The following is a 26950-nucleotide window of genomic DNA, read 5'->3' on the forward strand; positions in this document are numbered from 1 at the left end:
TTAGGTTATGTCTGCAAACAGAGCTAACCCAGAATAAACAGGTGGGGAGGAAGCTGGAATGGCAACTGATTTATCTTCCGAGGCTCAAAAAAATAGTAATCACAGGGATGGAAATCGTCACCGTGAAATACAGCTATTTCTGCAGCTTGGGAAGAAGAATACCACAAATCCAGACAAACTATTAAAGTGCAGAAATATCAGGCTGGCAATATTGGTACGTATTATCAAAGCTATAATTTTCCCACTTGTAACGTCCCGTATGGCCTTCAGAAAACCTGAGTGAAGAAGTGATGACTTTGAACTGGGGCTCTCGACAAAACATGGCCAATAATTCCTTGAACCCCAAGAAGAAATAATCGAAGAGATTACTGGTGAAAATACTGGTGAAGAACATCCAGTGTGCTCAGGAGAAACTGTAATGACGAAGCTAAAGTTTAAACATTTTGGACTGGCCGTTTGGCAAACTGGTTTGGGATCCACAAATTGCCGGGTAGTGAGAAAGCAAAATGCCAGCGCGCTCATTTCAAGGGGAGAAAGGCCAGTGGTCCTCAAAGCAAAGACTCCCAGGAGGAGCCCCCTACCATAATGTTTCTCAACCTCAGGTGTGTGGACCAACTCCCAGAACCCCCAGCCAGCACAGTTGAATTCTGGGAGTTGAAGTTCAACACATCTTAAAGTTGGTGAGGTTGAGAAGCTCCGCCTAGGACAGGGGTAGGGAACCTTGGCTTTTATGACTTGTAGACTTCAACTCCCAGAATTCCTGAGTCAGCATGGCTGGTTCAGGAATTCTGGGTATTGAAGTCCATAAGTCATAAAAGAGCCAGGGTTCCCTACCCCTGGCCGAGGAGCTCATCCCAGAAGGCTCCCTGCCCGCTGAATACATCCCCAAGCCATCTGGGTTCCAGGCCAGTGCCAGGAGCACTGCCTGGTGGGGATGGGAAGCGTGCAGGGCAGTGATGTCTGCCACAGCCATGAGGCAAACAACTGCGCTTCCTCCTCCCCCTTCTCCTAGCGCCACAAAAGCTGCTCTCTTACTCATCTCCTCTACTGCAACCCTCCAAGAAATGCACCAGGACACAGTTAAAATGGAAGTAGGGAGTCAGCATCTTTAGGCCTAGGAGCAGCCAGTCAACTGTGGACAATGATTAACCAGCAGCCTTCGCACATGGCATTAGGCTGGAGTCTCACCCCGGCGTGGCTGAGCTAAAATGCCGGGACATCTGGCACAGGCCGCGGGCAGCGGCTGTACGTTCAAAACTGCAGAGGGGGGCATTTCAGCATCACAATGGAGGGCGAGGCTTGCAAAACCAATTTTTAGGTAAAACAGCTGAGCTGGAATATACTGGGCAATTTGATCCTACTTCTCATGGATCAGAGAGAGAGAGAGGAATATTTATTATCACAATGCATGTGTGAGCAAGCCTAGGCAAAAATGCCGCATGTCGGACCAACTTTTATTGCTGTTGTTTATGGTTATTATCTACAGGTAATTTTGCCTCCATCTTTTGGCCTCTTCTTTTAGCATTTCCATTTTCTTGCTCCGCAACCAGTGTGCTGTGTCTGGGTGTGAGGGAGACAAAAACTTTCTCAGAATTAATTAGTGCATCTAATGAAATGTTCTAATGGTGTATGTATGTATGTATGTGTGTGTGTGTGTGTGTGTATATGTATATATATATATATATATATATATATATATATATATATATATATATACACACATATACACATATATACATACACACACACATACATGTATGTATGTATGTAAGTATGTATGTAAAGGTTCCCCGCAAACGCGTGCTAGTCGTTTCCAACTCTAAGGGCTGGTACTCATCACCGTTTCAAAGCCAAAGAGCCAGCGCTTGTCCGAGGACGTCTCCATGGTCATGTGGCCGGCATGACTAGACGCCAAAGGCGCATGGAACGCTGTTACCTTCCCACCGTAGTGGTCCCTATTTTTCTACTTGCATTTTTACGTCCTTTCGAACTGCTAGGTTGGCAGAAGCTGGGATGAGTAACAGGTGCTCACTCTGCTACATGGCACTCAGGATTCGACCCGCCAAACTGCCCTGTGTGTGTGTGTGTGTGTGTGTGTGTATTTCAGCTTGTTTTCAATGAACCACAGTTGTCAGCTTTGCTGCCACAGACTAACAATGCTCTTTGAAAGCTGGTTTCTCCATATCTAACAATATTTTGCACAGAGGATGATGGCCTGGGTGCAGGGAGCTACCGATCACTGAGTGGTGGGCTGGTGGCTCTCAGAAAGGCATTGTGCACATGAGAACAATTGCACGAATGAATAAGAGCAGCTAAGGAAATTCTCAGTTAATTCAAAGCAAAAGAATTTGAGGTCAAGGAGTAGATTCAAGAGCCGCTTTGGATCAGCTCTGCTTTTCTGTGAAGTCAACATGACTGTACCACCCAATTCAATTTTCTCTTTTCTCTCACTTGCCATGTTTGAATCACACTGGTTTTGGATGTTACTTACAAGTAGTCCTTGACTTATTTATTTTTTTATTTATTTTAATTCCATTTATATCCCGCCCTTCTCCGAAGACTCAGGGCGGCTTACAAGCTTAGCAGTAGCCTTCATTCTATGTATATGCCTGCTTATTAGGGCTTTCACACACACCCCCAGCGGCATTATTACAAAGTCAGCTTAATTGCCCCCAACAATCTGGGTCCTCATTTTACCTACCTCGGAAGGATGGAAGGCTGAGTCAACCTTGAGCCTGGTGGGATGCGAACCTGCACTAACTGCAGGCAGCTGGTGTTACTTAAGGAGGCATTAGCCCACTGCTCCACCAAGGCTCTACTTGAGTCCACAATTTTAGTCTTAAGTTGCAATGGTTGTAAAGCAGGTCATGTGCCCAATTTTACGACCTTGTTAAGTTAATGTTGTGATTGTAAAGCTAAACCCATTGTTCACCATAGGGCGTTTTTTTGCCAGGAACCAGAACTGAATGGCAGATTCCAGAAAAAAACATTGTAAATTGCGATAATGTGACCACAGGACACCGCAGATAGCCATAAACATGAGCCCGATGCCAAACACCCAAAATGTGGTCATGTGACTGCAGAGGCGGCCTGGAGATCAGAATTTCGAATTCAGATCATCAGACCCTTTTTCTGGGTCCACTGTAACTTTGAACGGTCGCTAAGTGACCGGTCTTAAGTCAAAACTGTAATAGCGCTTCAGTCCAGTCCACCTTGGCCGCCATTTCCTAGACTGGAACTTTTTCCCCATTTCTTGTCCATCTGCTTCTGCTCCACGTCCCCCAAATCTTTGGCTCGCAGTGAGATGCAGAGCAGCCTCTTGGACTCGGAGGAACATCCCCTCAGTCCCCAGAGCCCAGCCCAGCTGCCACCCTCTGCTGGAGCAACCTCCAGTCTGAATCGGGTTCCGCTGGGTATTGCCTGAAGACCCTTCCCAACAGGAGGAATTTGGTGGAGACGTGCAAGAACCTTGACCTAGGCCAGGGGTAGGCAACCTCGGCTCTTTTATGACTTATGGACTTTGACTCCCAGAATTCCTGAGTCAGCATAGCTGACTCAGGAATTCTGGGAGTCGAAGTCCATGAGTCATAAAAGAGCCGAGGTTGCCTACCCCTGACCTAGGCAAAAGAGCCGGCAACATTCTTGAAGGGAAAAGTGATAAGGACATTCAGAAGCAGCTCAAACAAACACCTCCCTGATTCCCTGGGGTAGAAGGGGGAGGGAAGATGTAGGATGGTGGTCCCCAACCTTTCCAGCTCCACAGACCAGCAGGGGCAGCAGGGAGTGGGGGAGGCGATGGTTTTGTGCAGGCAACCTAATCCAGCGCATGCACAAATGGAGCTTCACATACTCGCCCATTGCTTGCATGGCCGGTTCCCAGTGGCCGTGGATCAGCAGTGGTCCAGGACTGGGGGTTGGGGACCCTGAGGTAGGAGACAACCAGGTGGAACCTGAGGGAGGGGTCAAGCGCCTCATCAGTTTGACGTCCCTTTGCATCTACAAGAGATCCAGGTCCAGCTGTCTCAAATTCCGTTGAGTCTTATCTGCCACCAATTTGCCTTGAGCGTTAGTTCGGATTCTTGTTTCAAGATAGCATGGAATAAACCGGTGCTCATTTTGGACCTAACTCTGCCTTCTGATTTCTTGCGCCTGACAGAAGGAGAAGCAGAGACTTGCTAGATTCGCTTACTGGAGCCAATCTCAATCCCTTCTGCTCTTCTGTGGAGTTGGTTGCCTGGCCTGCTCCACCCAGTGGGGCTGCCAGAGACACCTTCACCTGTTTCCAGATGCCGATGCTGACATCGGCTGAGGAGGCCTCCCGCGTGACTCAGAGCGGAAGAGCCCGTGGCCGCCTCTCCAAAGCCGGGCAAAATCCGAGGGGTAGCAAGGAAGCCCATCGGCCCCTGCTTAATCGAGGGCCAACTGAGCAGAGTCCAAGGGCCCCCACCACACCCCATACGCCCCCTTCCCAGGACTGAAGGGTGCTTTCTGAGATCAGCCAGGCCCTGCTTCGACTGCCAATGGCTGCAGCTCAGGAGAGTGTCTGACGGCCCAGATCTGTTCTACATTTTCAAAGGGCTGCAAACTGAAGCGGAGGTCCTTGCTGCTGCTGCTGCTGCTCCTCCTCTGCTCAGTCCTGAGCAGGATGGGACAGGTTGTGCTTGTACATGATCAGCCAACTATGCAGGCCTGCACACGAGAAGGCATTTTGCAGGGCTTCCCTTCAGAGGCCTGGAGGCTGAGACTCTGCCAGAAACTCCATCCCAGCCCCTCTGGGGCCAGCGCGCTTTCGGTGCTTCTTCAGCCAAATGAAGAGGCTGGTTTTGCAGGAAGTTCCTCGCAGCACAAACGTGCAGGTGCCCCTTCGTGGACGTGACTGGGAGGCCCGTCTGGAATTTGGCAAAGCTGTTCAAGCGTGCAGTCACAAAATGGCGGCTCCTGGAGAACAGGCTGGGCAAGGGAGCGCCCTCAGCTTCCTCCTCTCCTCTTTCTTTGGGTGGCGGACTGGCCCGCTTCCAGAGAAATCACTGAGTGGTAGCCCCCCCTTTTCTGAAACACTGGGGGGGGGCGGGTCTCAGAAAAATGCCTGTCTTAAATCTCTCGTGCATTTTTGCTGAATGGATCAGAATAAAGAGCCTGGCTGTCCACAATCCATTTTCTGGCCAGTTCCGGACAAAAGTGGAAGGCTTCTAGATCTACGTGACCATCAGTTGATTTCCTGCATCAGGCGGTGATCAAAAGCCCAGTAATCACTTTTACTGATGCAAAATCCAGAAAGTTAACTTGTCACATGGGCTGTTCTAGGCTGTGAAAGAAGCAAGGTGAGTCTAACAAAAGAGATCATCAAAAACTCTCCTGGCTAAATATTTACCAGTAAGGACAAATCGTGCCTGTGCCCGTTTCCGTTCTTCAACCGATTACCAGTTTGTGAAAAGTCTCTTCTTCTTTCCTAATCCTAATCATACTCTTGTAATACTCCAAAAAAAGCCCTTTGGAATCCAGTATCCTACACACACACACACACACACACACACACACACACACACACACACACTTTTTTACTTCAGAAAACATTTCCCTCTCACAGGTTGGACATGCTCAGAGGCACCCTTTTCCTTGCTCCTGCTCTCTCACAAACCAAAGACTTGTCAGTTGCCTAGGTTACATTTAAAACTGAGCAGCTCCCGCCGGTATCTGCAGCAGGCAGGAGGTTTGCATCTTAACAGAGGGCTGGAAATTGTGGTCTGCGAGTTCCCAGAGCACAAACTGGCCCTCGGGAATCTCAACTGTGGCGCTGGCGGCACTGAAAAGTCAGAGATGTGCATAGTCACGGCAGTCAGAACCGAAAGGAGCTCTGCAGGGCACACGAAGAGGTGTGCCAGTTTCCACGGCAATGCCTGCCAGATAAAGCACAGCCCAGGGTGGTGCCCAAGAACAGGAGGAAGCGTCTGGCTGCAAAGGCCCGAGTGCCGAGTGCCACGTGGAGGCAGGATCAGGTTCTCCTTGCCCAAAGGCAAATAAAGGAGCCCCACCTTCTGCACACGCACACATGATCCCTTCTCCCAGCCTAGGCTGCACTGCTGTGCCTGCCCAGGTGGCCCTTCCCTCATCGCTGGCCCAGGCCCTGGAGCCCCCTTCCCCCCCCCCCCCCGTCACCAGCACAAGGCTGAGGCCTCCCGGGCCTGTTCAGCCCTGCCCAGCTCTGCAGCCAGCAGTCCTACCGCGGGATTAGGGCGGGAGGGACGGTGGGCATCTCCCTCGCTTGGGAAGGAAAAGGCAGGTGGGTGCCTGTGCGAGGAAGCCGAGCGTCCCAAGTGCCCTCTCCCTCGGAAGGGGAGATCTGGGCCCTGGCGCTGGCTGCCAGATAAAGGGGAGCCGTCCCCGGCATTGGGGTGGGCAAGAGAGGAGCCAAGGTTCCCAGCACCCAAAGTCGTTTGGCAGTGAGATGGGTGGCATATACTATAAATAAATATAAATAAATAAAACCCATCAAGCCTCATTGACAAGAGAGCAAAGTTCTTTAGCATCCTCCTCACCTTCACTTTATCCTCCCAATCAGCTTGCGGGGAAGGCTGGGAGAAAAGATCCCTGGAGGGGCTGAGCAGGGCTGGGCGTCCGTACAGCAGCCTCCATGTGCAAGTGTGCCAGCTGGCAATTGGGGGCAACACAGCCACAACACTTCTGGAGGGCACCAGCTTGGGGAATTCCACAAAGAAGAGGGGGCCAGGTTGTTCACCAAAGCACCAGAGGGCAAGACAAGAAACAACGGTTGGAAACTGATGAAAGAGAGAAGCAACCTGGAATTGAGAAAATTCCTGACAGTGAGGAAAATCAACCAGTGGAACAGCTTGCCTCCAGAAATCATGGGCGCTCCATCACTGGAAGTTTTTTTAAAAAGAGACTGAGATGGTACAGGTCTTCCTGCTTGAGCAGGCGGCTGGACTAGAAGACCTCCAAGGTCCCTTCCAGCTCTATTCTATTCTAATGCTGCCAATCCTCCTGCCCCACACTTGGAGAGATGCGAGAGAGGAGGGACGCGGCACAGCAGGGCCCAGCGTGGCGCCCAGGCTTCCCCCTTGGGCAACTGTCCTCTTTTGCTCTCATCTTCAAGCCGAGATCCCCATTTTCCTGGTTTCTGAAGCCCCGAATGCCAGGGCTGTCCCCCCCCCCTTTCCTCCCTCTGTAGGCAGAAAGTGGCTGGGCATCCCCCAAGGCAACAGAGCCCCCAGCCCAGCCCCCAGCCCATTTACAGGGTGCCAGAAAAATGCTGAAGCAGCACAACGCAGATTCCTTTGTTTTGTGGCCTCCAGTCGGTTGCCATGGGGCTGGGCAGGGGCTGTTTCCCCCCCTCCTCCCTGAGGTTCACCCCTGCGGTTCAGGGCACCTGATCGGATGCTCTTTTGTCAGGGGACGCTGACAGGCCTCAAAGGGTCCCGGTTGGGCTCTTCTCTGACAGGTGCAACATGCTGGCCCAGGAGTCACCTGCTTGCACCCGGAGCACTAACTAACGCACTTGGGCCCAGATGTCTTCCAAGGCTACAGAAAGAGAGGCGAGCAAATCAGGCGCCACTTACCCTTAATCTAGATCGAATCTCATTAATCTGATTACCGCCCAGTCATGCGTTAAATGATTTCCCCCTTCAGTCACACTGAACTTTAGAGAGGAGCTTGGGACGGATGCCTCCAACCCTGGACTTAGCGTCTTAGGGGAATCAGCCACCTTGGTTTATAAACCATGGATCATGGCTTAGCAAAAGGGAGCCCAACTTTTTTCGCTACTGGGCACAACTGGACTTGTGAGAACAAGTTGTGGGCATCAGCACTGCCTCTGTAAGAGGGGGCATAATGTGCCCATGCGCGAAATGGCTGCTGTGGAAGCCCAGGACCTTCCCACATGGGGTACCCAGCCAGAACAGCAGCAACCTACTTGGGCCCAGAGGAGAATCCACTGGATAAACCAAATCCCCCAAAGCCAGCAAGAGACCCTGGTCGGTCCCTCTTCCTCAGAGTAATCCCAAGAGCAGCATTTCTCTCCATGGGTGCTGGACTGCAGCTGTCCAAGAGCCAGCCAAACCGACTGGGGAGAGGGGAGCTCAAATTCAACGCATCTGGAGGATTTGCCAGGAGGGGAAGTTGAGGCAAACATCGAGGCAGAGCAGACGTGAATTGGGAAAAAGCTGCCTGCCCAGAGACCCTCCAGGTACCATCCTGGCTCTCTCCTCGGCAGCCTCTCAGCACGGGTGCCAGGACACCATGCCAGCCCCAATGGTGTGTGACATCACTGCGGCACAGCTGCTGGTCTCTTGCAAAGCTGCGCATTCTGGTTCAAAAATTTTACTTGGGCTGTGAGTACACAAGATGCTCACCCAAATCAGTTAACCTGATTTCTTTGAGGCTCGGGGCCATGTGTGAAACCAGAAAAAAAGGAAAGAGAACCCAACCAAAGGATCTGATTTCTCAACAAACTTGAACACTGGGCCAATCTAAGAAAATGAAATTCAGCATAGATAAAATTGTACAGATTGTACACTTAGGCAATAGAAACCAAATGTAGAGGTACAGGTGAAACCTGGCTTAATAACAGTAACTGTGGGAGGGATCTTGGAGTCCTAGTGGACAATCACTTAAATATGAGCCAGCTGTGTGCAGCAGCTGCCAAAAAACCCCCCAATGCAATCCTAGGTTACACTAATAGAGGGATAGAATCAAGATCATTTGATGTGTGAGTTCCAATTTATACTGCTTTGGTAAGATCACATTTGGAATACTATGTCCAGTTTTGGTCACCACTATGAAAAAAGATGCTTGAACAGGGGTGTCAAACTGCCGGCCCGCTGGCCAGATGTGTCATGCCAAAACTGCGCAATAGGGGAAAAGTCGGGATATGCGACATGTCACGTGACGTGGCAAGTTTGACACCCCTGCTCTAGAAAGAGTGCAGAAACAAACAACAAAGTTGATCATGGGACCAGAGGCTAAAAAACTAATTCCCAAAAGGAATTGGATATAGTCTAACAAAGAGAAAGACTAGAGATGACATGATAGCAGCCTTCCAGTATCTCAGGGGCTGCCCCAAAGAAGAGGGAGTCAAGCTATTCTCCAGAGCACCTGAAGGCACGACAAGAAGCAACGGATGGAAACTAACCAAAGAGAGAAGCAACCTAGAACTAAGGAGAAATTTCCTGACAGTGAGATCAATTAATCAATAGACTGGCTTCCCTCCAGAAGTTGTAGGTGCTCCACCATGAAGGTTTTCATGAAGAGACTGGACAGCCATTTTTCCAGAGTGGTATAGGGTCTCTTGCTTGGACTGCAGGGTTGGACTAGAAGACCTCCAAGGTCTTCCAAGACCTCCAATTCTATTATTCTCTTATTATTGGTCCATCTACCGCATGACAGCCAAGGATTATTCCCGTTTCCTCTTTCCAGACCAAATGGGAAAACCTATGTTCAGTCACAGTAAAGCCTTTCCCTGTATCAACTTTCCCAGCCGAAAAGAGAAATGGAAGGGGGGGGGGGTCCACTTCATCTGTCTTAAAAGGCATTTCCTCTTCCCTGCCCATCCCTTTAATCTTGTGTGCTATGTCTTTTGTCTCTTTATTTTTTAGTTGGCTGTATGTAAATCAGTATTTGGCTAAAGAGGGGGATAAATATGACTTAAATAAACAAAATACACAGAACTTTGCAGCATAAATGAAGAGACAAGTCGAAGCTTACAAAACTGAACCGCCTATCTCAATTCACCAAGAGAAGCTTTAGGTTAGTTGTGGCGTGTTTTTAAATAGTTTTTTAAATGGCCCCTGAAGTCTCTGAGCCCAAGAAGGATGCATCTGCATTAGCATAGCAGCCCCAACTACATATTTATGTTGAACGAATGGACTTCCTTCCAGGTCAAGGGGTACAACTTCCAGGGAGATAAATCTCCCCCTGCCCCCAATCAGTGTCTGAAAAAGAATTAGTCTCGTTTAAAAGCCCGGACTATAAAGCAAGCACAAAACTTCTGCATTTCTGCCGTTTGGAAAAACACAACTGCAGGTAAAAAAAAACCTTCCCCAACCAGGTGCCCCCCAGATGTGTGGATCTTCAGTTCCCATTGGCTGGGAGTGCTGGCTAGGCATTGTGGGAATGAGGTCCAAAACACCTGGAAAACAGGCTGAGGGGGATAGAATAGGAGCCATTCCCCACATCACACCCCTGGCTTTTCCAACATGTCAGCCCTCCCTACAGTTCCCATCCCATTTATGCCAAGAGGGGAGTCCCAGAAGCTAAGCCGGCATGGGCCTCCGTGGGGGGCAGGGGAGTCCATGGGGATGGTCGGCATAGTCAAGATGGCAGCCAGGAGGGGTGATCAAAGCTCTGTCTCTTTTTTGTGGGGCTTTCGTTGAACCAAGGCGGCCACCACCTTGGCTGTCTGTCAATCCCCTGCAGACGCTGCTGGTGGGGAGAAGGGGGCACTGAGGTCGCTACCATCACGATATCCTTGGGCAAGGACCCCCTTGTTGCTGCAGGCCAGCAAGATCAGCAGCCAAGGACTTTGGAGACCAAAGTGCCAAAGCTTCCCTGGGCATCTCCTGCCTGCCTATGAATCAGTCAGTCAGTTGGCTCACCCTCTGCCCCCACCCCCGCCCCCACCCAGCCCCCAGTCAGGTACAGACTCCTAGGGAACCTTTGCTTTTAAGCTGGGTGTCACTGCAAATACCCCAACAGGAGCCCAGTGGAAGGAAGGAGGGAGGGAGGGAGGGAGGGAGGGAGCAAACTTGGCTAAACGGAAAAAAGCAGAAAAGAGCCTTTGTGGCTCGCTCAGCTTTTCCATTAAGGAGAGGAGAGCTTCACTTGACAGCCAGCTTATCTAGTCGTTACAGGGACCGGGCTAGAAACCAGGAGACTGCGAGTTCCAGTCCCACCTTAAGCGTGAGGCCGCCTGGATGACCTTGGGCCAGCCACTCTCAGCCCTAGGAACGCACAAGATGGCTGGCTGCGGAATTCTGGGAGTTGAAGCCCACATATCTCAGAACTGTCAAAGTTGAGGAAGGCTGCCTAGGAAGGAGGCAGTGGAGAATCACATCTGAAAAATCTCATCAAGAAAACTGGATTTATCCAGGCAGTCTAGGAGAATCGGATGTGGAAGAAGAAGGGGGGGAAAAACCATCACCAAGAACATCTTTAGGGTGAGATGAAGATGAAGAGGGGATGAATGTCCCCCATTCGGTTTGTTCGGTTTGTTAGTTGCAGGGGAGCCTTGTCCGTTCCAGAATTAAATCGGGTTGGTTAAGTTGGCAGGACCATGCGCTGCCTTGGATTCTGCCCCCAAGAGGGCTACTTGCACCGGTCCTCAAAGGTTTTGCCTTTGGAGAAAATGGTGCCACCAGATGCCGCCTGTTTTTTGCATGCCAACCCCTGAAGTCATGTTTGACTTAAGGGTGAGTGCCAGCTGGGTAACAGCTTTGATCTGATGTGATGTGGGTGGGGAAGCTACATACTGTAAAGGGCAGGCAGATTTAGTGTTTGGATCCAAGAGATGTAGGCTAGACTAATATGGGGGAGAAGGCAACACAAAGCATTTCTGTGTTGCTACCAATAAAACTTTCCAGAGATTGGGTCCTCCAGCAGCAGAGGCTGCTGCACATTCAGGAGCTAGGAGGACAAACAATTTATGTCACAAAGCTTAATAATTCTCAGCTTTGGCAACTTTTCAGATGTGTGGACTTCAACTCCCAGAATTCCCCAGCCAGCATGGTTAGCTGAGGAATTCTGGCAGTTGACGTGTATATATATATTAAAGTGGCTGAGTTGCAGAAACACTGCTCTTTATCAATGGATCGATTTGAAGACCTTTCTCTCCCACCGGAATATGCCGGAACTATGAAATAAAGAAAAATAAACTCTGCCTGTTTCCAGCCAAGATTCTGGAGCCACGCATGAGATCAGGTGCTAACTAAATGGGGGGGAGGGAGAGGGGGAGGGAATAAAATCAAAGCAGCAGCTGCAACTCTGCAATTAAAACTCCATCTAAAGAAAAGGGAAGAACTTTGCACAGTTGCAGATGCCATCCTGACTTTTTGGACTTCCTATGTGCCCCCGCCCCCAAACACTTCTAAAGCAGGAGTTTGTATTCCTGTTTTTTGGCAAGGCATTTCACTGGAGTTGTGGCATCAAATGTAAATATGAATTTGATTTCAGTAATGTTACCTAAATATGTAGAATAAGTTATGACAGCCAGTGTGATGTCATGCTTAAAGGTGCTGAATTTCAAGCTGGGAGATCCTCAGTTCTAATCCTGCCCTAGAAGTCATCTGGGGGGACTTGGGGCTCCTTCCCAGCTGGCTGGAAAGTGCAGGCATGTCTAGAAATCTTGCCCAGAAAACAGCAGGCACTTGTTTGAGGGCCCAGCAGAAGCCAAAATTGACTTGAAAACTCAAAGAGAAAAAGAATGGGAGGGGTCTGTCCTCAAGGCACCTTAAAGCAGAGGTCCCCAACCCCCGGTCCGTGGACTGGTACCGGGCTGCGGCATGCCAGCAACCAGTCCACACAAACAAGCAAAGCCCCATCCACGGGATGCAGGCAGCACACAAAACCAGCCCCCCTCCGGTCCGTGGAAAAGCCTCTCGCCTTGTAACCGGTCCCTGGTGCCCAAAAGGACCTTAAAGCATCTAAAATGTGAAGCGGGGAGGGGGGGAGAATGTGGCTCCTCTGTCCCTTGGGCTTCACTTTCAGGATCCTTGACACAAAGCAGCGTTTCCCAACCTCTGGCAACTTTGAGACCTGTGGATTTCAACTCCCAGAATTCCCTAGCCAGCATGGCAACCACTGAGTTCGAGATTCCCTTTTCATGGCATTTATGCGTGAGAGCGTTTTCACCAGCCTGTTGCCCTGGGCATCTGGAGGAGGAAAAAGTTGGAAACTGCAACACAGTCACCTATTTCAGAACTAAGCACCAAGTTAATCCCGTAAGGCCTTTCCCACACCTTTCCTATTTCCTTTCCATTCTCAATCAATCAGAATAGAGGTGGAAGGGACCTTGGAGGTCTTCTAGTCCAGCCCCCTGCTCAAGCAGGAGAACCCATACCGTCCAGCCTCTTCTTAAAAACCTCCAGTGATGGAGCGCCCATGATTTCTGGGGGCAAGCTGTTCCACTGGTTAATTGTCCTCACTGTCAGGAAGGTTTTTTTTAGGAAGTTTCTCTCTCCCTGGCACCTCCTGGCTTGCCACATTCTTCCGTGACCTGGGAGGGGGGCTTTGGAATCTGGCCCCACCTCCATAGTCATTTCATCTGCTACTTTAGCAACCAGCTCCGCCCCAACCACATTCAAAACCACGTTTTGAGGGCAAACTCCTGCAGCTTGAATTCCTACGTGGCTGTGGCTACATTCACACAGCTTCCATCCATTGTCTGCATTTGCACAATGCACTCAACTTTAAGCTAACCAACCAGGCTGAGGTTGGACAGAATACTAGCCCACAAAACCCAACCCAAAGCAACCAAGATTTAAGAGCTAGTAGGTTGAGCAAATAGAGCAGCTGGGTTTGTACCTGACTTTTAGGAGTGGTGTGTAACACACTGCCATTACATCACAAGGTAGTTTGTGTGATTTGTAAACTTGAGCACAGTGTCTGAACCTTTATTACTTACTATTATTACATATCATCAGGGCTTTTTTCCTCATAGAACGCTCAGAACGGAGTTCCGGCACCTTTTTTGGATGAAACCTTGTAGGGTAGGCAAGGCAGGTTGTATGACACATGTGAGTTCCGGCACCTTTTTCTTTTACAAAAAAAGCACTGCATATTATTACTAGCTGCCAACTGTAGTTTCTCAATTTGTTAAGTGAAGTGTATCACTGCCTAATTTAGGAACCCAATCATTAAGTGAACCTTTTATCAGAATGAAAAAAATGTAGGGAAAGATGTACCCTCAAAGTTTTAGTAAACCATGTTCCTTTCAAAAATCAGAATAAAAAAAACTCATCAGAAAATAAATCATATTAGCCAGAAATCCAGGACTTAATCTGGTTCATGTTTAGCTGCAGATTGATTGTCACAGCAAAGGACAATAATGACTACAGACAAAACTGGGGGAAATTAGCAGACTAATTCTTGTCCAGACACAGAGGCTGTGCAACATTTAACTTTGTTGTTTCTCTTTTCCTGTAGGGCTTATTTTAGCAGCTGGGCAGATGAAGAGCTTGGCAAGCGATAAATCTGCAAAGCTGGCTAGGAAATCAAGTTATCCAGGTTAATGCAGGAGCACTGGCTGTCCTGTGGGAAAGGCTCCAAAGCCCACCCTGCTTAAGTGCTCAAACTGGCACAACCTGTTGGGGGTCTCTTTTGCCTGAGCTCACCTCAATCTTTATGCCTTGCAGAAATGTGGGTGACGCTGAATTTGCACTTGCACCAAAGCTCTCTGGAACAGGAGGCTGCTGCTGAGCTATTTCACTGAAAGCAGGCAAACCCAATGTTACATCAGTAAAACACCCAACATCTGGATCAAATGGGGTGTTGGTATCATCCTAAGGTCTGAATAAAAATCAAACAACTTTCTTATTAAATAAAGACAAGCTGGGGGTATTAATAGGCCTTAACCCAAACTAAACGAAGTGTGTTTGTTTTGTGGGGAAACTTCATGTGTGAGGGTTTCTCTTAATCAGCAGCAGCAGCAGCAGCAGCCAATTATAACACAGCAAAATAACACCCTCACCTCTCCGGAGCACGCGGTCCGACCACGGGACCGTAAGTAGACCAAAACCTAGAGCCTCCTCCACCTCTGGTGCTTCATTAGGCCAACCCACCAGGCTGGGAGGGGGAAACACCCACAGCTTCATGTTCCAAAGGCTCAGCATTTCTCACACTCAGAAAGCTTAGTGCTAATTAGGAGGACTCTACAACTGTGAAACATGTAGTTAGCCAGTTGGGAGACGGGGTTGCCTTCCCTTTTATTCATCGTGATTAGCACCCATAAAATATAATCAACACGGATTAAATGAAATAACAACAATTAAAGCTATTTTTGTCATCAACATACTCCATTATGGCAGGGCAGGGCACATGAGCACCTGAAGTCTGCAGTCTAAAGTACAGAGCAGGGCAGAGGCCCCAAAATCACAAAGCATCGGGAGGATACAATTAGGCCAAAGCAGCAGATGCTGGCTGCGTTTCCTTCTGGCTTCAGGTAACCTGCAAATCCAGCTGCTGAATGGAGGGAATGCATTCACAGCACACTGTGATGTCACATGCATAATGCAAAAGGTGCAAATCACAGGATTTGCTGTTCAGCTGGTCGGCAATAAAATCAAAATTATTAACCAGTGAACCAGTCGCATAACATGGTGCATCCAACATCCTGCTCCTCCTACTGTGGTGCTTCATAAACCATAGTCTATGATGAAGTCCATATAAACACGATCAAACTGTGGCATCTTTTCTCGACTAGAGCAGCGTATCTCAACCGTGGCAACTTGAAGATGGAGGGCTTCAGCTCCCAGAATTCCCCAGCCAACCATGCCATCTGGGAAATTCTGGGAGTTGAGTCCATACATCTTCAAGTTGCCAAGATTGAGAAACACTGAACTAGAGTAGACAAACACACACACACAAACACACACGCAGGCACAAACCGTGCTGAGTGATCCCAGCAGCCCCGTGTGGGGAAGTCAAAATTCACTTCCAAGACTATGACTTGACCCCGACCTTCTGCAGGCACCAGCACAACTGCTTGACGTTTACGCAAAACGGCGACGGGGGGAGGAGGGAAAGCTGCAGCCGCAAGGAGGACTAAGGCAGCGGCCCCCTCCCCCCCCCGGCCTCCCCGGGTCTTCAGGTGTCGCCCGAACTTTCTGGGGGTTGCAACTCAAATTTCCCCCCCCCCGGGCCGAGGGGAGCCCGTCCGCTCCAGCGGGAGGCAGAGAGCCCGCGCAGAGGGCAGCTCCGGCCGGGGATCCCCGAGGGGCAGAAGCCGCCCGCCGTCCAACTGACCCGGGGATCCCGCGGGGCTCAAGCGGACCCGCAACGCAGCCTCTGCGCTCCGCCGCCGTCCGGCGAGAGGGCCTCTGAGCGCGTGCCGAGCGCCGCGCCGCCGGCTCGCCCGGGCTCCGCGCTTCCCAGGAGGCGCGCCGAGGTCACCCCGCTGCCGCCGGCGGACCGGGAGCCGAGGGGCTGCCGACGCGGGAAGGCGGGAGGAGCCGCCCCGAGTGCCCGGCGCCCCTCCCGGCGAGTCCCCGCCCCGCCCGCCGCCTGCCCGCCCGTCCCGCCCGCCCGGCCCTACCTGTCCTGGCGCGGGGGGCGCGGGCGAAGGTCCAGAAGGCCCAGGGCCGGGCGCCGGGAGCGCGGCGCTTGCGGGACGCGTTGCCCATGGCCGCCCCCGCCCCGACCCCGCCGGCTGCGGGCGGGCGGGCGGGCGGGCGGGGCAGGAGCGGGGCGCTACATGAGGGCGCGGGAGCCCCGAGCGCCGCCCGGCCCCGCCGCTGCCTCGCCGCCGCCGCCTCCCGAGGGGCTGCCGCGGAACCAATGGAGGGGCCGGGGAGGAGCCCGAAGCATCCCCGCCGCCCCGCTCCGTGGTCAGGTGGCTTCTCCGGGGCCGCTGCTCGGGGGAGCGCCCTGCCTTGGCACCGCCGGACTGAGCCTCGGGTCAGCTGGGTCGGGGGGGAGGGGAGTAGGAGGCGCTTGCTAGCAGCCCCCCCCCCCGTTTTCCTGAACCCCTGGCCCTTGGCTCAGCTGGCTGGGTCTCCTGGGATTCAGAGTCCACATACACATCAACTAGGTTTGCGAACGTTCGGACCAGGCTTCGTGGTCACCCGAAACAGGTTCATTCGTTAGATACACAATATGTTACACGAACACAGTAATGCAGTAACACGGCTACGGATATTCGCCACCGTCGCAAATAGTAACGCTGTTTCATTAACCTGGCCTTAGAGACTAGCATGTTATGTGAGCCTAGAGCCAAAAACATCCTGTTTTCCCCACCCTGGTTTACATTCAGAAACTGTATTATACTTGTGCAATCAAACAGTGTATCATTATTGCACCCTGGCAGTGGAGGGATCCAAGCGCCAGGCGTCCTAAGGACTGCAATAGGGTTAAGACCGCCAAGGTCGCTCCAACTCTGTCACTCTGTTCTGCTCTCTTCTTAGGGACCTGCACTGAGAGCGGAGGCTGCTTCTCCCAGCTGGAGGGCTGCTTTCCCGACGTTTCGCTACCAGGCTGGGTAACATCTTCAGCGCAGTTGAGGGGAGGTCTGTGTCCGTGCTCTTCTGTTTAGAAGGGCTTCGGGTGTGGTCAGTAGGTCTTGACCTACAAGACCTACTGACCACGCAAAGCCCATATAAGCAGAACAGCGACACGGACCTCCCCTCAACTCCACTGAAGATGCTACCCAGCCTGGTAGCGAAACGTTGGGAAAACAGCCCTGAAGCTCTAGGAAGAAGCCTCAGGGTGTCAACCTCTGAAGGCCACTCCGGTCCATCATTCTGGCCTCCTGGAGGGTCTCGCCCGTTTTCTACGGATGCAACCATTTCATGAACTGAACCTGAATCAGCTGTGGAAATCCTTACAGATAGTCCTTGACCTGCGTTCATTTAGTGACAGTTCAAAGTTACGGGGGCACTGAGGAAGGGGACTTAGGAGCATTTTTCACACTTAAGACCCTTGCAGCATCCCCACGGTCACAGGATCAGAAGTGAGACGCTTGGCAGCTGTCTTGTATTTATGAGACGCTTGGCAGCTGTCTTGTATTTATGACGGTTCAAGTGTCCTGGGGTCATGTGACCACATTTTGTGGCCTGACAAGCAAAGTCAACGGGGAAGCCAGAACTATTTAACAACCGGGTTACTAACGTGACAACTGCAGTGATTTACTTAACAAGTGTGGCAAGAAATGGGGCAAAACTCACTTAACAACTGTCTTCTGTAGCCCTGAAATTATGTGGTCGTAAGTCAAGGTCTACCTGTCATCGCTATTAAACGTAGATTACAAAATTTTCGCCTCAGTAATAGCAGAAAGACTAAAGAAATTTCTGACCAAATTTATACATACAGACCAAAATGGCTTTCTACCTAAAAGACAGATAAAAAAAATAACTTAAGAATGATCCTAGATGCTTTAGAGTACTATGAAACTCATCCAGGGAACAAGGGGGCTTTAATACTTCTTGATGCACAGAAAGTGTTCGACAACGTAAACTGACAATTTATGTTCCAGCAACTAGAGGAAATGGATTTTGGAGAAAACTTTATAAATGTCATCAAAACAATTCATTATGAACAAACAGCCAAAGTAATTGTAAATGGAGATTTTACATAAAACTTTGACATTAAAAAAGGCACAAGACAGGGATGTCCACCATCTCCACTATTATTTATATTAACACTGGAATTTTTGAATAGAAACATCAGGCAAGATATAGAAATTAAAGGACTGGAGATAAAAGATAAAAAATACAAACTACAAGCATTTGCAGATGATTTGGTTTTTATATTGGAAGAACTATTTGAAACAAGTGCTAAGCTTATGGAGAAAATAGAAGAATTTGGAGAAGTGACAGGGTTGAAAACAGAGAAAAGACCAAAGTGTTAACTAAAAACTTAACAGAAAAACAAAAAAATCAACTAGCAAAAAAAACCCACCTTCAAATAGTCAAAAAATGTTAAATACTTTATTTATTTAATTTATTTAACAGCAAGATGTGCAGCAATAAAAGACAACTATGCAAAATTGTTAAAACAAATACAATTGGATCTGGAAAAGTGGAAAAATTTACAACTTTCAATGCTGGGGAGAATAGCAACAGTGAAAATGAATATCTTACCAAAAATACTAAAGAGAAAAGAGAAAGAAGACTCAATGTACTTTAGAACATGGGATAATTTTTTCCAATGGCAGGAAAAACGAGTTAGAGAGAAAGGAACGTGATATGTATAGCACTGAACACATATTAGTAAGAAGAATGTCGAGCAATTAACTAACATATTATGATAAGATATAAATTATTATTCATTGGGTTTTTTTCAAATACATGAACCTAACCCTAACTCTGTTCCTATAAAAAATTATATAGAGATATAGAGAGATAGAGATAGATTAGATGTAGATATAAAGATATAGAGATATAGCTATAAAAAGAAATTCACTCCATCACAACTGTGACCCTTTATCTCTATGGTGCTCCAGCCTCCCCCAACTCCTGGCTTTCCAGCAGGGCATCCGTAGAGCCTTCTTGAGCAACACATACCAAACAAGGGGCAGGGACATGGTCACTCAGGGGCCACCTTGACTTTCTTGATACATGTGGACACACACACACCCCGATTCTAACATCTAACATCTGTTCCCTTCTTTTCTACCTCTGAACCATTTCTTTTCGTAAATTAGATGGCTCAAAGATTAGAGTAGAATAGAGCTGGAAAGAGACCTTGAAGGTCTTCTAGTACAGCCCCTGCTTAAGCAGGAGAACCTATATCATCTCAGACTGTAAGTGACTGTCCAGCTTCTTCTTAAAAACCTCCAGTGATGGAGCGCCCACGATTTCTGGTGGCAAGCTGTTCCACTGGTTAATTGCCCTCACTGTTAGGAACTTTCTCCTTAATTCCAGGTTTCTTCTCTCTTTGGTCAGTTTCCAACCATTGTTTCTCGTCCTTCCCTCTGGTGCTTTGGAGAATAGTTTGACCCTCTCTTCTTTGTGGCAACCCCTCAAATAGTGGAATACTGTTATAATGTCTCCTCTATTTCTTCTTTTCTTTAGACTAGCCAAACCCAGGTCCTGCAGCCATTCTTCATATGTTTTAGTCTCCAGGCCTTTGATCATTTTAGTTGCTCTTCTCTGAACTTTTTCCAAAATCTCAACATCTTTTTTGTGATATGGCTGCAGTATTCCAGGTATGGTCTTACTAGGGTTTTATAAAGCAGTACTAATACTTTGTGGGATCTTGATTCTATGCCTCTATTTATACAACCCAGGGTTGCATTAGCTCCTTTGGGTGCTGAAAATCGTGCATTAGGCTTAGTAGCGACTTAATGAACCTATTTTTTTTCTCATTTTAGCTTTTTCAAAAACTCAAAAACCACACAACTGATTTTGGCCGTGTCATCCAGAGGCCACAAAAAACCTGGTCAGGAAAGCTGCCTGCCCATCTATTAAAAGCTGGAGAGAGAGAGAGATTAATTTTAGTAGCCCTTCCCTATCTAGAAAAGTTGCAGGAATTCCCACTCACTTTAGATGCAGCCAAGAAAACGATGGTTTACCAGCCAGCACTAACCTCCGTGGAGGTCTAACTAAGCAAAGAGAAACTCTGATTCCTTGGCTGACCTTTTGCAAAGCTTTCTCCTTGAAATTACTTTGCTGTACAGGAAGTCCTTGACTTACAATCATGCGAAGGTGGAACAGCACTGAAAAAAGTGACTTACAACCGGTTCTTTCACTTACAGTGTTGCACATGGTCAAAATATGTGTGCCTGGCATGTGTTTATGGTCACTGCAGTGTCCCGGGGCTGTGGGACTGCTCTTTACAAACTTCCCAGGTGGCTTCTAACAAGCAAAATCAATGGAAGGTGGCTTCGCTTAACAACTTCCTGATTCACTTGACAACTGCAGTGATTCGCTTAACAACCATAGCAAAAGTCAGAAAATCAGGTGCGACTCATTCAGTGACCGCCTGGCTCAACCGTAGAAATTCTTCATCCCAACTGTGGTCATAAGTTGAGAACTAGAATGTCCATCACAGACACAAAGTGCAATCCCCTCTCGCCCTCTGCCTCCCAATGGGCTTCCCTCGCTGCCTGGGACCTCACAACAGCACCTCCTAAAATACACAACGAGATACCAGCAAAGGAGCAGCACGTTTTCAAAGGTTTTTACTTGTAAGGGAATTCTCCCAAAGATTTTTGGTCTACGAAGTCTTGTTTGAAGCCTGACCTGGGGTGAGGTTTTCATTGCTTCCCTGACCCGCTTCATACGGGGACCCACGTGAAGACAGGCGCATCTTCCAGGTGACCCACCAAGCCCCGCAGTCCGTTTGGACCAACCCTGTTAGATCCCAGCAGCAAAAACATTCATCTGGGGGGGGTCGAGAAGGGCAAAGTTTCCCCCCGAGATTCACCTGTGGCTCTGCCCGGCATTCTGGAGGGGAAGGAAAAGATTGGAAGCCTCGGGCTGCCCCACAGGTGGGTCCAGACTCAGAAAGCTGAGAGCGGCAAGGGGAAGGAAGAGAAGCGGATTAAGGGGCAGACTTGAGTCGAGTCACGGGTCAGGGCAAGCGTGCCGGGGGGAGGAGGCCTCTTCGGGAGCAGCCGCCTGGGTTTGCAAAGGAGCATTCCAGCCTCTGGGAGCAAAGCCTTCCTCTGAAGGGAACAAAGGCCTACCTGCCACTAAAAGAAAAACAGGAGGCCGAGATCTGAAATCATTAACAGAAACGAGCCAGGAGGCTCCCGGCTCTTTCCTGCTGAAACCTGATTTCGCCCACCCCCCCACCCCCCCTCCTCTTGCGACCGAGGGCAATGGAAAAAGAGGCCCGCTTGTCCTGTGTCCCCTCCACGGGACCTACCCTGGGGCGAGGTTGTCTAAGACGACACTCTCGCAAGTTGCCCCTGGATTCCTCAGGTGCAAAAGCAGCCTACAGAAACTCCGGCACCGGTTTGACGAGTTTCCTCCGCTGCGCTGGGTGTTTGCTCAGCCCTTGGCCTTCCTCCCTCTCCAAGGCCAGACTGTCCTGAGGAGGAAGCCTCCCAGCACTCCCAAACCTGCCTCCAAAGCCCTCCTGGGCTGTAGAAAATCAGGTGTTACACAAGGACCTGATTCAGGCGGAAAAAACACCCATCTCTGTATTTTCCAGCACAAGCCAGGTGCAAAGTTCTGATGAGTCTCCAGCTCACAAATGCCATTCTCAGCCCCCATAATCCTGCAAACTACCCACAATATTTCCCAACAACGAGTCCCTGGAAACCAGTTCTGCAATCCAGCTCAGGGTGCCTACAATACGCTTCATCCATTTAATGGAGGCAAAACACACAGAGAGAGAGAGAGAGAGAGAGAAAGAGAGAGAGAGAGAGAGAGAGAGAGAGAGAGAGAGAGAGAGAGAGAGAAACTATTTTTTTTCCTTCTTGGGATGTACCAGCCTTCTCCAACCTGATCCCTCCACATGTGCTGGACTACAAACCCATGGCTCTCAGCCAGCCACTGGGGCTGGGGACTACAGGTATTGTCATCAGCCATAAGCTAATTAGGTGTCCACGAGGACAACCACATTTTCCCTTGCAGGACCGGACAGGAGTACGCCAGGCGCTTTCCTTAGCATGGACGGCCTTCCTTCTCACCCGGAGCCTCCTCTGCCAGAAGAGGGGCTCTCCCGTCTGCTTTGGGGCAAAGCCAGAGGTCAAAAGTTGCAGCATGGGGGGGGGGATTGACTGCTTTATGCAACTTGTAACATCAGACAGCTTGGCTTTTGCAAGCCAGGATGCATTATGTCTCCGAAGTCAAAAAACTGCTTGTGCATTTTGAGTAATGGCAGACTGAGGGCAATGGTTTAAAAAAGGGCAAATATATAGAGGAAGAGATAACTATTGTCTCGTCCTTGCTTGAACCATGACTGTGATCTGCTAAACCCCAGAAGCCCCCCCCCCCGAAACATCAGCTGCCTTCCTCACCCACCCCAGAATGGCCACAGGAAAGGCATCCAGGGCGGGGAGAGGAAAGGATGACATCAGCATACAAATTAGTTGAAACACAATGTCATGATCTGATGATGCAAAAGTCACTGGTCTCCATCATAGTTAACGCCGCCTGTGTAACGGAGGCTGCCCCCACCTCAGCCGGGCTGCCCAGCCCAGCACACTCAGTTTGCAATGCAACAGGCTCCTGTAAGACTTGCATTGTCCACCTGGAGTTGTGTTAGGGAACGGCAGGGGATGATGGGCATCTGCTGCTGCTTTGGCCCCAGGGCCAGGAGGCCTGGGCAGGGAAGGTAAAAAAGTCAAGATGGTGGCCATAATCCTGCCATGCAAGCCTTGCTCTTTTTTAGTTGTTTTGCACATCTCTTACTATAAATCTTTTTATTCATTTTGCTTTATTTATTAAATTTATATGCAATCCATCTCACTGTTGAGTGACTCTGGGCAGCTGACAACATTGTAAAATAGCAATATGAAACCATTAGAACATCAAAACGTTAACCATTAAAATGTTAAAGCCTTGGTGTGTGCAATGTAAGGCACGTTTGAGGCTTCGGAGTTCTACATCCCTGAAGGCATGAGGCCTTTCCCAGGCCCGGCTGTCCCGCAAACAGTCTGCAGCATCCCACCATCACCTGGCCGCCATTCATAGCCTTCCCAGCCGGCTTCTGACAAGAGGGAGGGGGAGCCAGATCTACTTAATGCTCACATGATTCACTGCAGTTAGTCTAAAAACCGTGGCAAAAATGTGAAAGTGGGCGTAACTCAACCTCCTTCCTTAGCATTGGAAACTCTGATGCCAATTGTGGTCATAAGATGGGCACCACCTGTACTTTATTCCCCACCCCCCAGGAGCCTTCTTTGAATGTTACAGTCATTGAAAGCACACGGATTAAAAGCCACACAATCGATTACACTTTTAAATGAACCACGCCTTTAGAATTAGCCACTTGACTCATCTCACATACCGAAGCGGGTCAGCCCTTGTGAGGGAGACCCCAGGAAGCCGTCAGACTGAGGGCTAGACCGGAAGTTGAAAAGAGCTCAGGGTCGCAGGGCATGAAAACTGATCAGGTCCTTCCCTCCACTACAAATAATCAATGTAGGTGGCAATTGTGGAAATATTCAAAGCAGAAACAGGGCAAGGAGCCTGTGTCAAAGCTATCACGATGTTGTTGCACAAATGATGCAATTTATGTAACTTGTATTGGTCACATAAGTCTTCCCTGCCAATCACCTTTGTCTTTTATAAGCCAGAGTGATGTCAAAAAAGTGCCATGTGACTGATGCAAACCACGTATTTTGTATCATTTGTGCAATAATTTCATGATGTCATTGCAGTTTCTACCAAAGGCAGGGATGTCAGTCTTACCTGACAAAAGGTCCCAGGTAGGTACCCAGAATTTTCTTCTGGGTAGCTAAATTAAGATTGGACAGTGAAATATCTTTTCTTCCTGGGATATAAAATAGGCTATTATTTTTTTTTCCTTTCCTGAAACTGTCAGAGCCCCTCCCTGCCTATTCAAGGTTGATCCCAACATTGCAACTCTTCAGTCTTTGTGCCAAGAGCTACCTGGCTGAGTTCCTCTCCTCTTTGTTTATGAGACAACATAAAGTATGCCATTGCAGTCTCTTCCTTCTCAAGCAAACGTGTCCGGTTAACCCTTTAAAACTAGGCAGAATTGGTACTTTGGATCTTTTACTGAAAAGAATAACTGGATTTTTCAGATGGTGGTGGGTCTTAACTGCATACATCTGGAGGACCACAGAGTTGCATCTGTGAGATGGCAGCTCTACACAATTGATACATAAATATATGAATGACGACCCCCATGTCTCTGCTCAACTGGGAGACCCACGGCTACCTACGTCCCCTCTCCCAGTCTGTCCCACCCTATAGGGCAGGAAGGAAGAAGCAGTGTGCTATACATCTGGAGGCACCATGGGGAGAGAGGGTAACAAAAGTCAGAAAGCGGCAGGCCCGCTCCCTACTGGGTACAGACGGGTGCTTACAGTGCACAGTCAAAGTCAAGATGGCAGCCACAATGGTGTGAGTGAAGTGTGGCCCGTTTCATCTTCTGTCTTGACCACACCCTACAGAGAAGAGAAACATCCTGCTAATCTCAAGTCTCCTTGGGTGATGCCCAGCCACGTCTGGCTTTCCAAAGTGGACAGTCTCAGGTACCAGCATGGCATGTTGGGTGTGTGATGGAAGGAGCAGCCCCTGGACGAGCTCGGGGTTCGCCGTTCCCAGCCGCCCAGCAGGACAATTTGACCAGTGACAGGAAAGCCATCAAGAGGGGTAAATGGCTTTTCTGAGCCCCAGCAGCAGTCACCTAGCAGGACAACTAATAGGTACTCCGTCTCATATGCAGGAAAAAGTTCCAGATAATCTGCTTTCTGGCATCTTCTGCACCTGATTCCTCCCTTCCCTCCGGATGACCTGCCCCAGAGTTGGGGATCCAACTCACATTCCAGCTCAGCTGAGTCCAGGGAGGACCCCTGAAAGGCTGGGGGGCTCCAGGGCCTCCTACTTCCCTCCTCATCCCCTCCCAAAGAGAGGCGGGATACCCTTTCAGACTGAAAGGCTTGCTAGAGTTACTTTACGAAATTACAAATGGATTTGAAAGAAGCTGAGAATTTCAAGAGAAAAGGAAAAGGTATTAGAAGATTATTGATAGGCCTTAAGTGGAAGGAAGAAAGAATATAAAATTGATTTATCTGATTATAGTTAACTAATGAGTTTTGTTTCTGGTGAGGTTTAGTGGTTATCAGATTGGATATTTTTCATTTTGGAAATGTCTAATGGTGTACTGTAATGGATTACTTTTCAATATCTAAATAGCAGAATTGTTATTTCTGTTAATACGTAATAGTTTTTAATTCTTTTTTGCATTGTTTAATAGTTAGGAGAGGGTTGAAGGGAACTTAGAATAAGAGGGACTGTACACTTACATTATTAGATATTTTTGTTAATTCCTTTTTTCCTTAAGGGGGGGTCTATACCTTTAAATATGTTTTTCTTTTCTTATGTATTTTCCATTATGTTTCCTTAATTTATCTTATCTGTTTAATATAATCTGAATAAAAGTATCCAGCGAGAAACCTTGCCACCTTTCAGATCTGGCTAAATCAGGAGCCAAGAGGTAGAGGGGTTGGGAGTCAGGCCCAAGCAGACCCCTCTCTAGAGTTCAGCATGAGTGAAACAAGGCACTTGTGGTTTAAACAAACCATGATTTGACTGTGGTGTTGACATGCTAGTAGCAGAACAAGCAAGCAGAGGCATTTGGGGGAAGGAGGGAGGGAGGGAGGGAGGGTTGGTGAAAATCAACTGGCAAAGCGATCCAAGGGATGCAAAGTTGCAAAGCAGCGGGGAAGGAACCGGAAGGCCGAAGTGCAAATCTCTGCAAATTCTCTTGGCTTAAGACTTGAGAGGCTGGTTCAGTTCTAACTCCAACCAGGAAAAGGGCTCCCTGGCCGCTTCACACCCCACCCCCTCAAGAGGCTGCTGTGAAGATAAAGCAAAGGAAGATTCCAACTAAGCCACCTGCAGGTCCAGGGAAAGGCAAGACATACAAAACAGTTGCACACAGAACTCCTGGATTTGTTTTGGGACGTAAACATGACCGGGGTGTGTGTATGTTGGGGTGTTCCTCGCAATGGAATCATCTTTGCCTCCCCCCCCCATTTGCCGCCCTCACAGGGGCACCATTCTCGGCTGGCAGTGCCTGTAGGGCAGGGTCCTTGGTCCCTGCCTGTCGCCAAACAAGCCACTCTCTGCCCAGAGTGCAGAATCACCGGGGCAGGGCACAAGCCACTTTCCCTTTCATAGCACTTTCTCTCCATTGTCAGCAATGCTGTAAAGCAATTCTAGAGGTCAGTCCCTTGCCTTCTTGTGTGTGTGTGTGTGTGTGTGTGTGTGTGCGCGTGCGCGCGTGCGCGCGTGCGCGCGTGCACACACACACACACACACACACACTCCAGTAAAGGCGAGCCCTCCCATCCAGGCCCCGCTGGGCCCCTCAAGGCTGCTGCAGCTGTCGAATGTGCCTGAGCCCCGGTGCCGAAAGAGTTGAACAGGGTGGGGCCCGTCTGCACTCGGCATTTTGGAAGCAGTGAATAAGATGTGCTGGGAGACGGCGGTGATTTCATCCAGCAGAACTCTGTTGGAGTCATAATGATCTGGCAAGCAAAGAACTTCATGTCTCCTTGGTAATCCAGAGAGAAACTCACATGTGCAGCTCCTTGCACTCACGTGCTTCAAGGGGACTTGGCCGTCAAGGGTGTCCCCAAAGG

General features: G+C 49.3%; 1 protein-coding gene across 4 annotated transcripts in view; it reads right to left on the reverse strand.

Annotated features, from left to right (window-relative positions):
• The window catches only part of NHSL3 (NHS like 3), a 72479-nt gene that overhangs the window by 39647 nt on the left and 5882 nt on the right, over positions 1 to 26950 (reverse strand). Inside the window, exon 1 of one of the 4 annotated variants that reach the window (XM_081335337.1) lies at positions 16259 to 16467. The exons of the other annotated variants lie outside the window; for them this stretch is intronic. Coding sequence (XP_081191463.1) covers positions 16259 to 16346 — 88 coding nt within the window. The 5' untranslated portion in view covers positions 16347 to 16467. Of the gene's footprint in view, positions 1 to 16258; positions 16468 to 26950 lie in introns of those variants that run through there. 4 annotated transcript variants of the gene reach the window in all.

The sequence above is a fragment of the Vipera berus genome, assembly GCF_964194415.1.
Source record: "Vipera berus genome assembly, chromosome: 9".
Lineage (NCBI taxonomy): Eukaryota > Metazoa > Chordata > Lepidosauria > Squamata > Viperidae > Vipera > Vipera berus.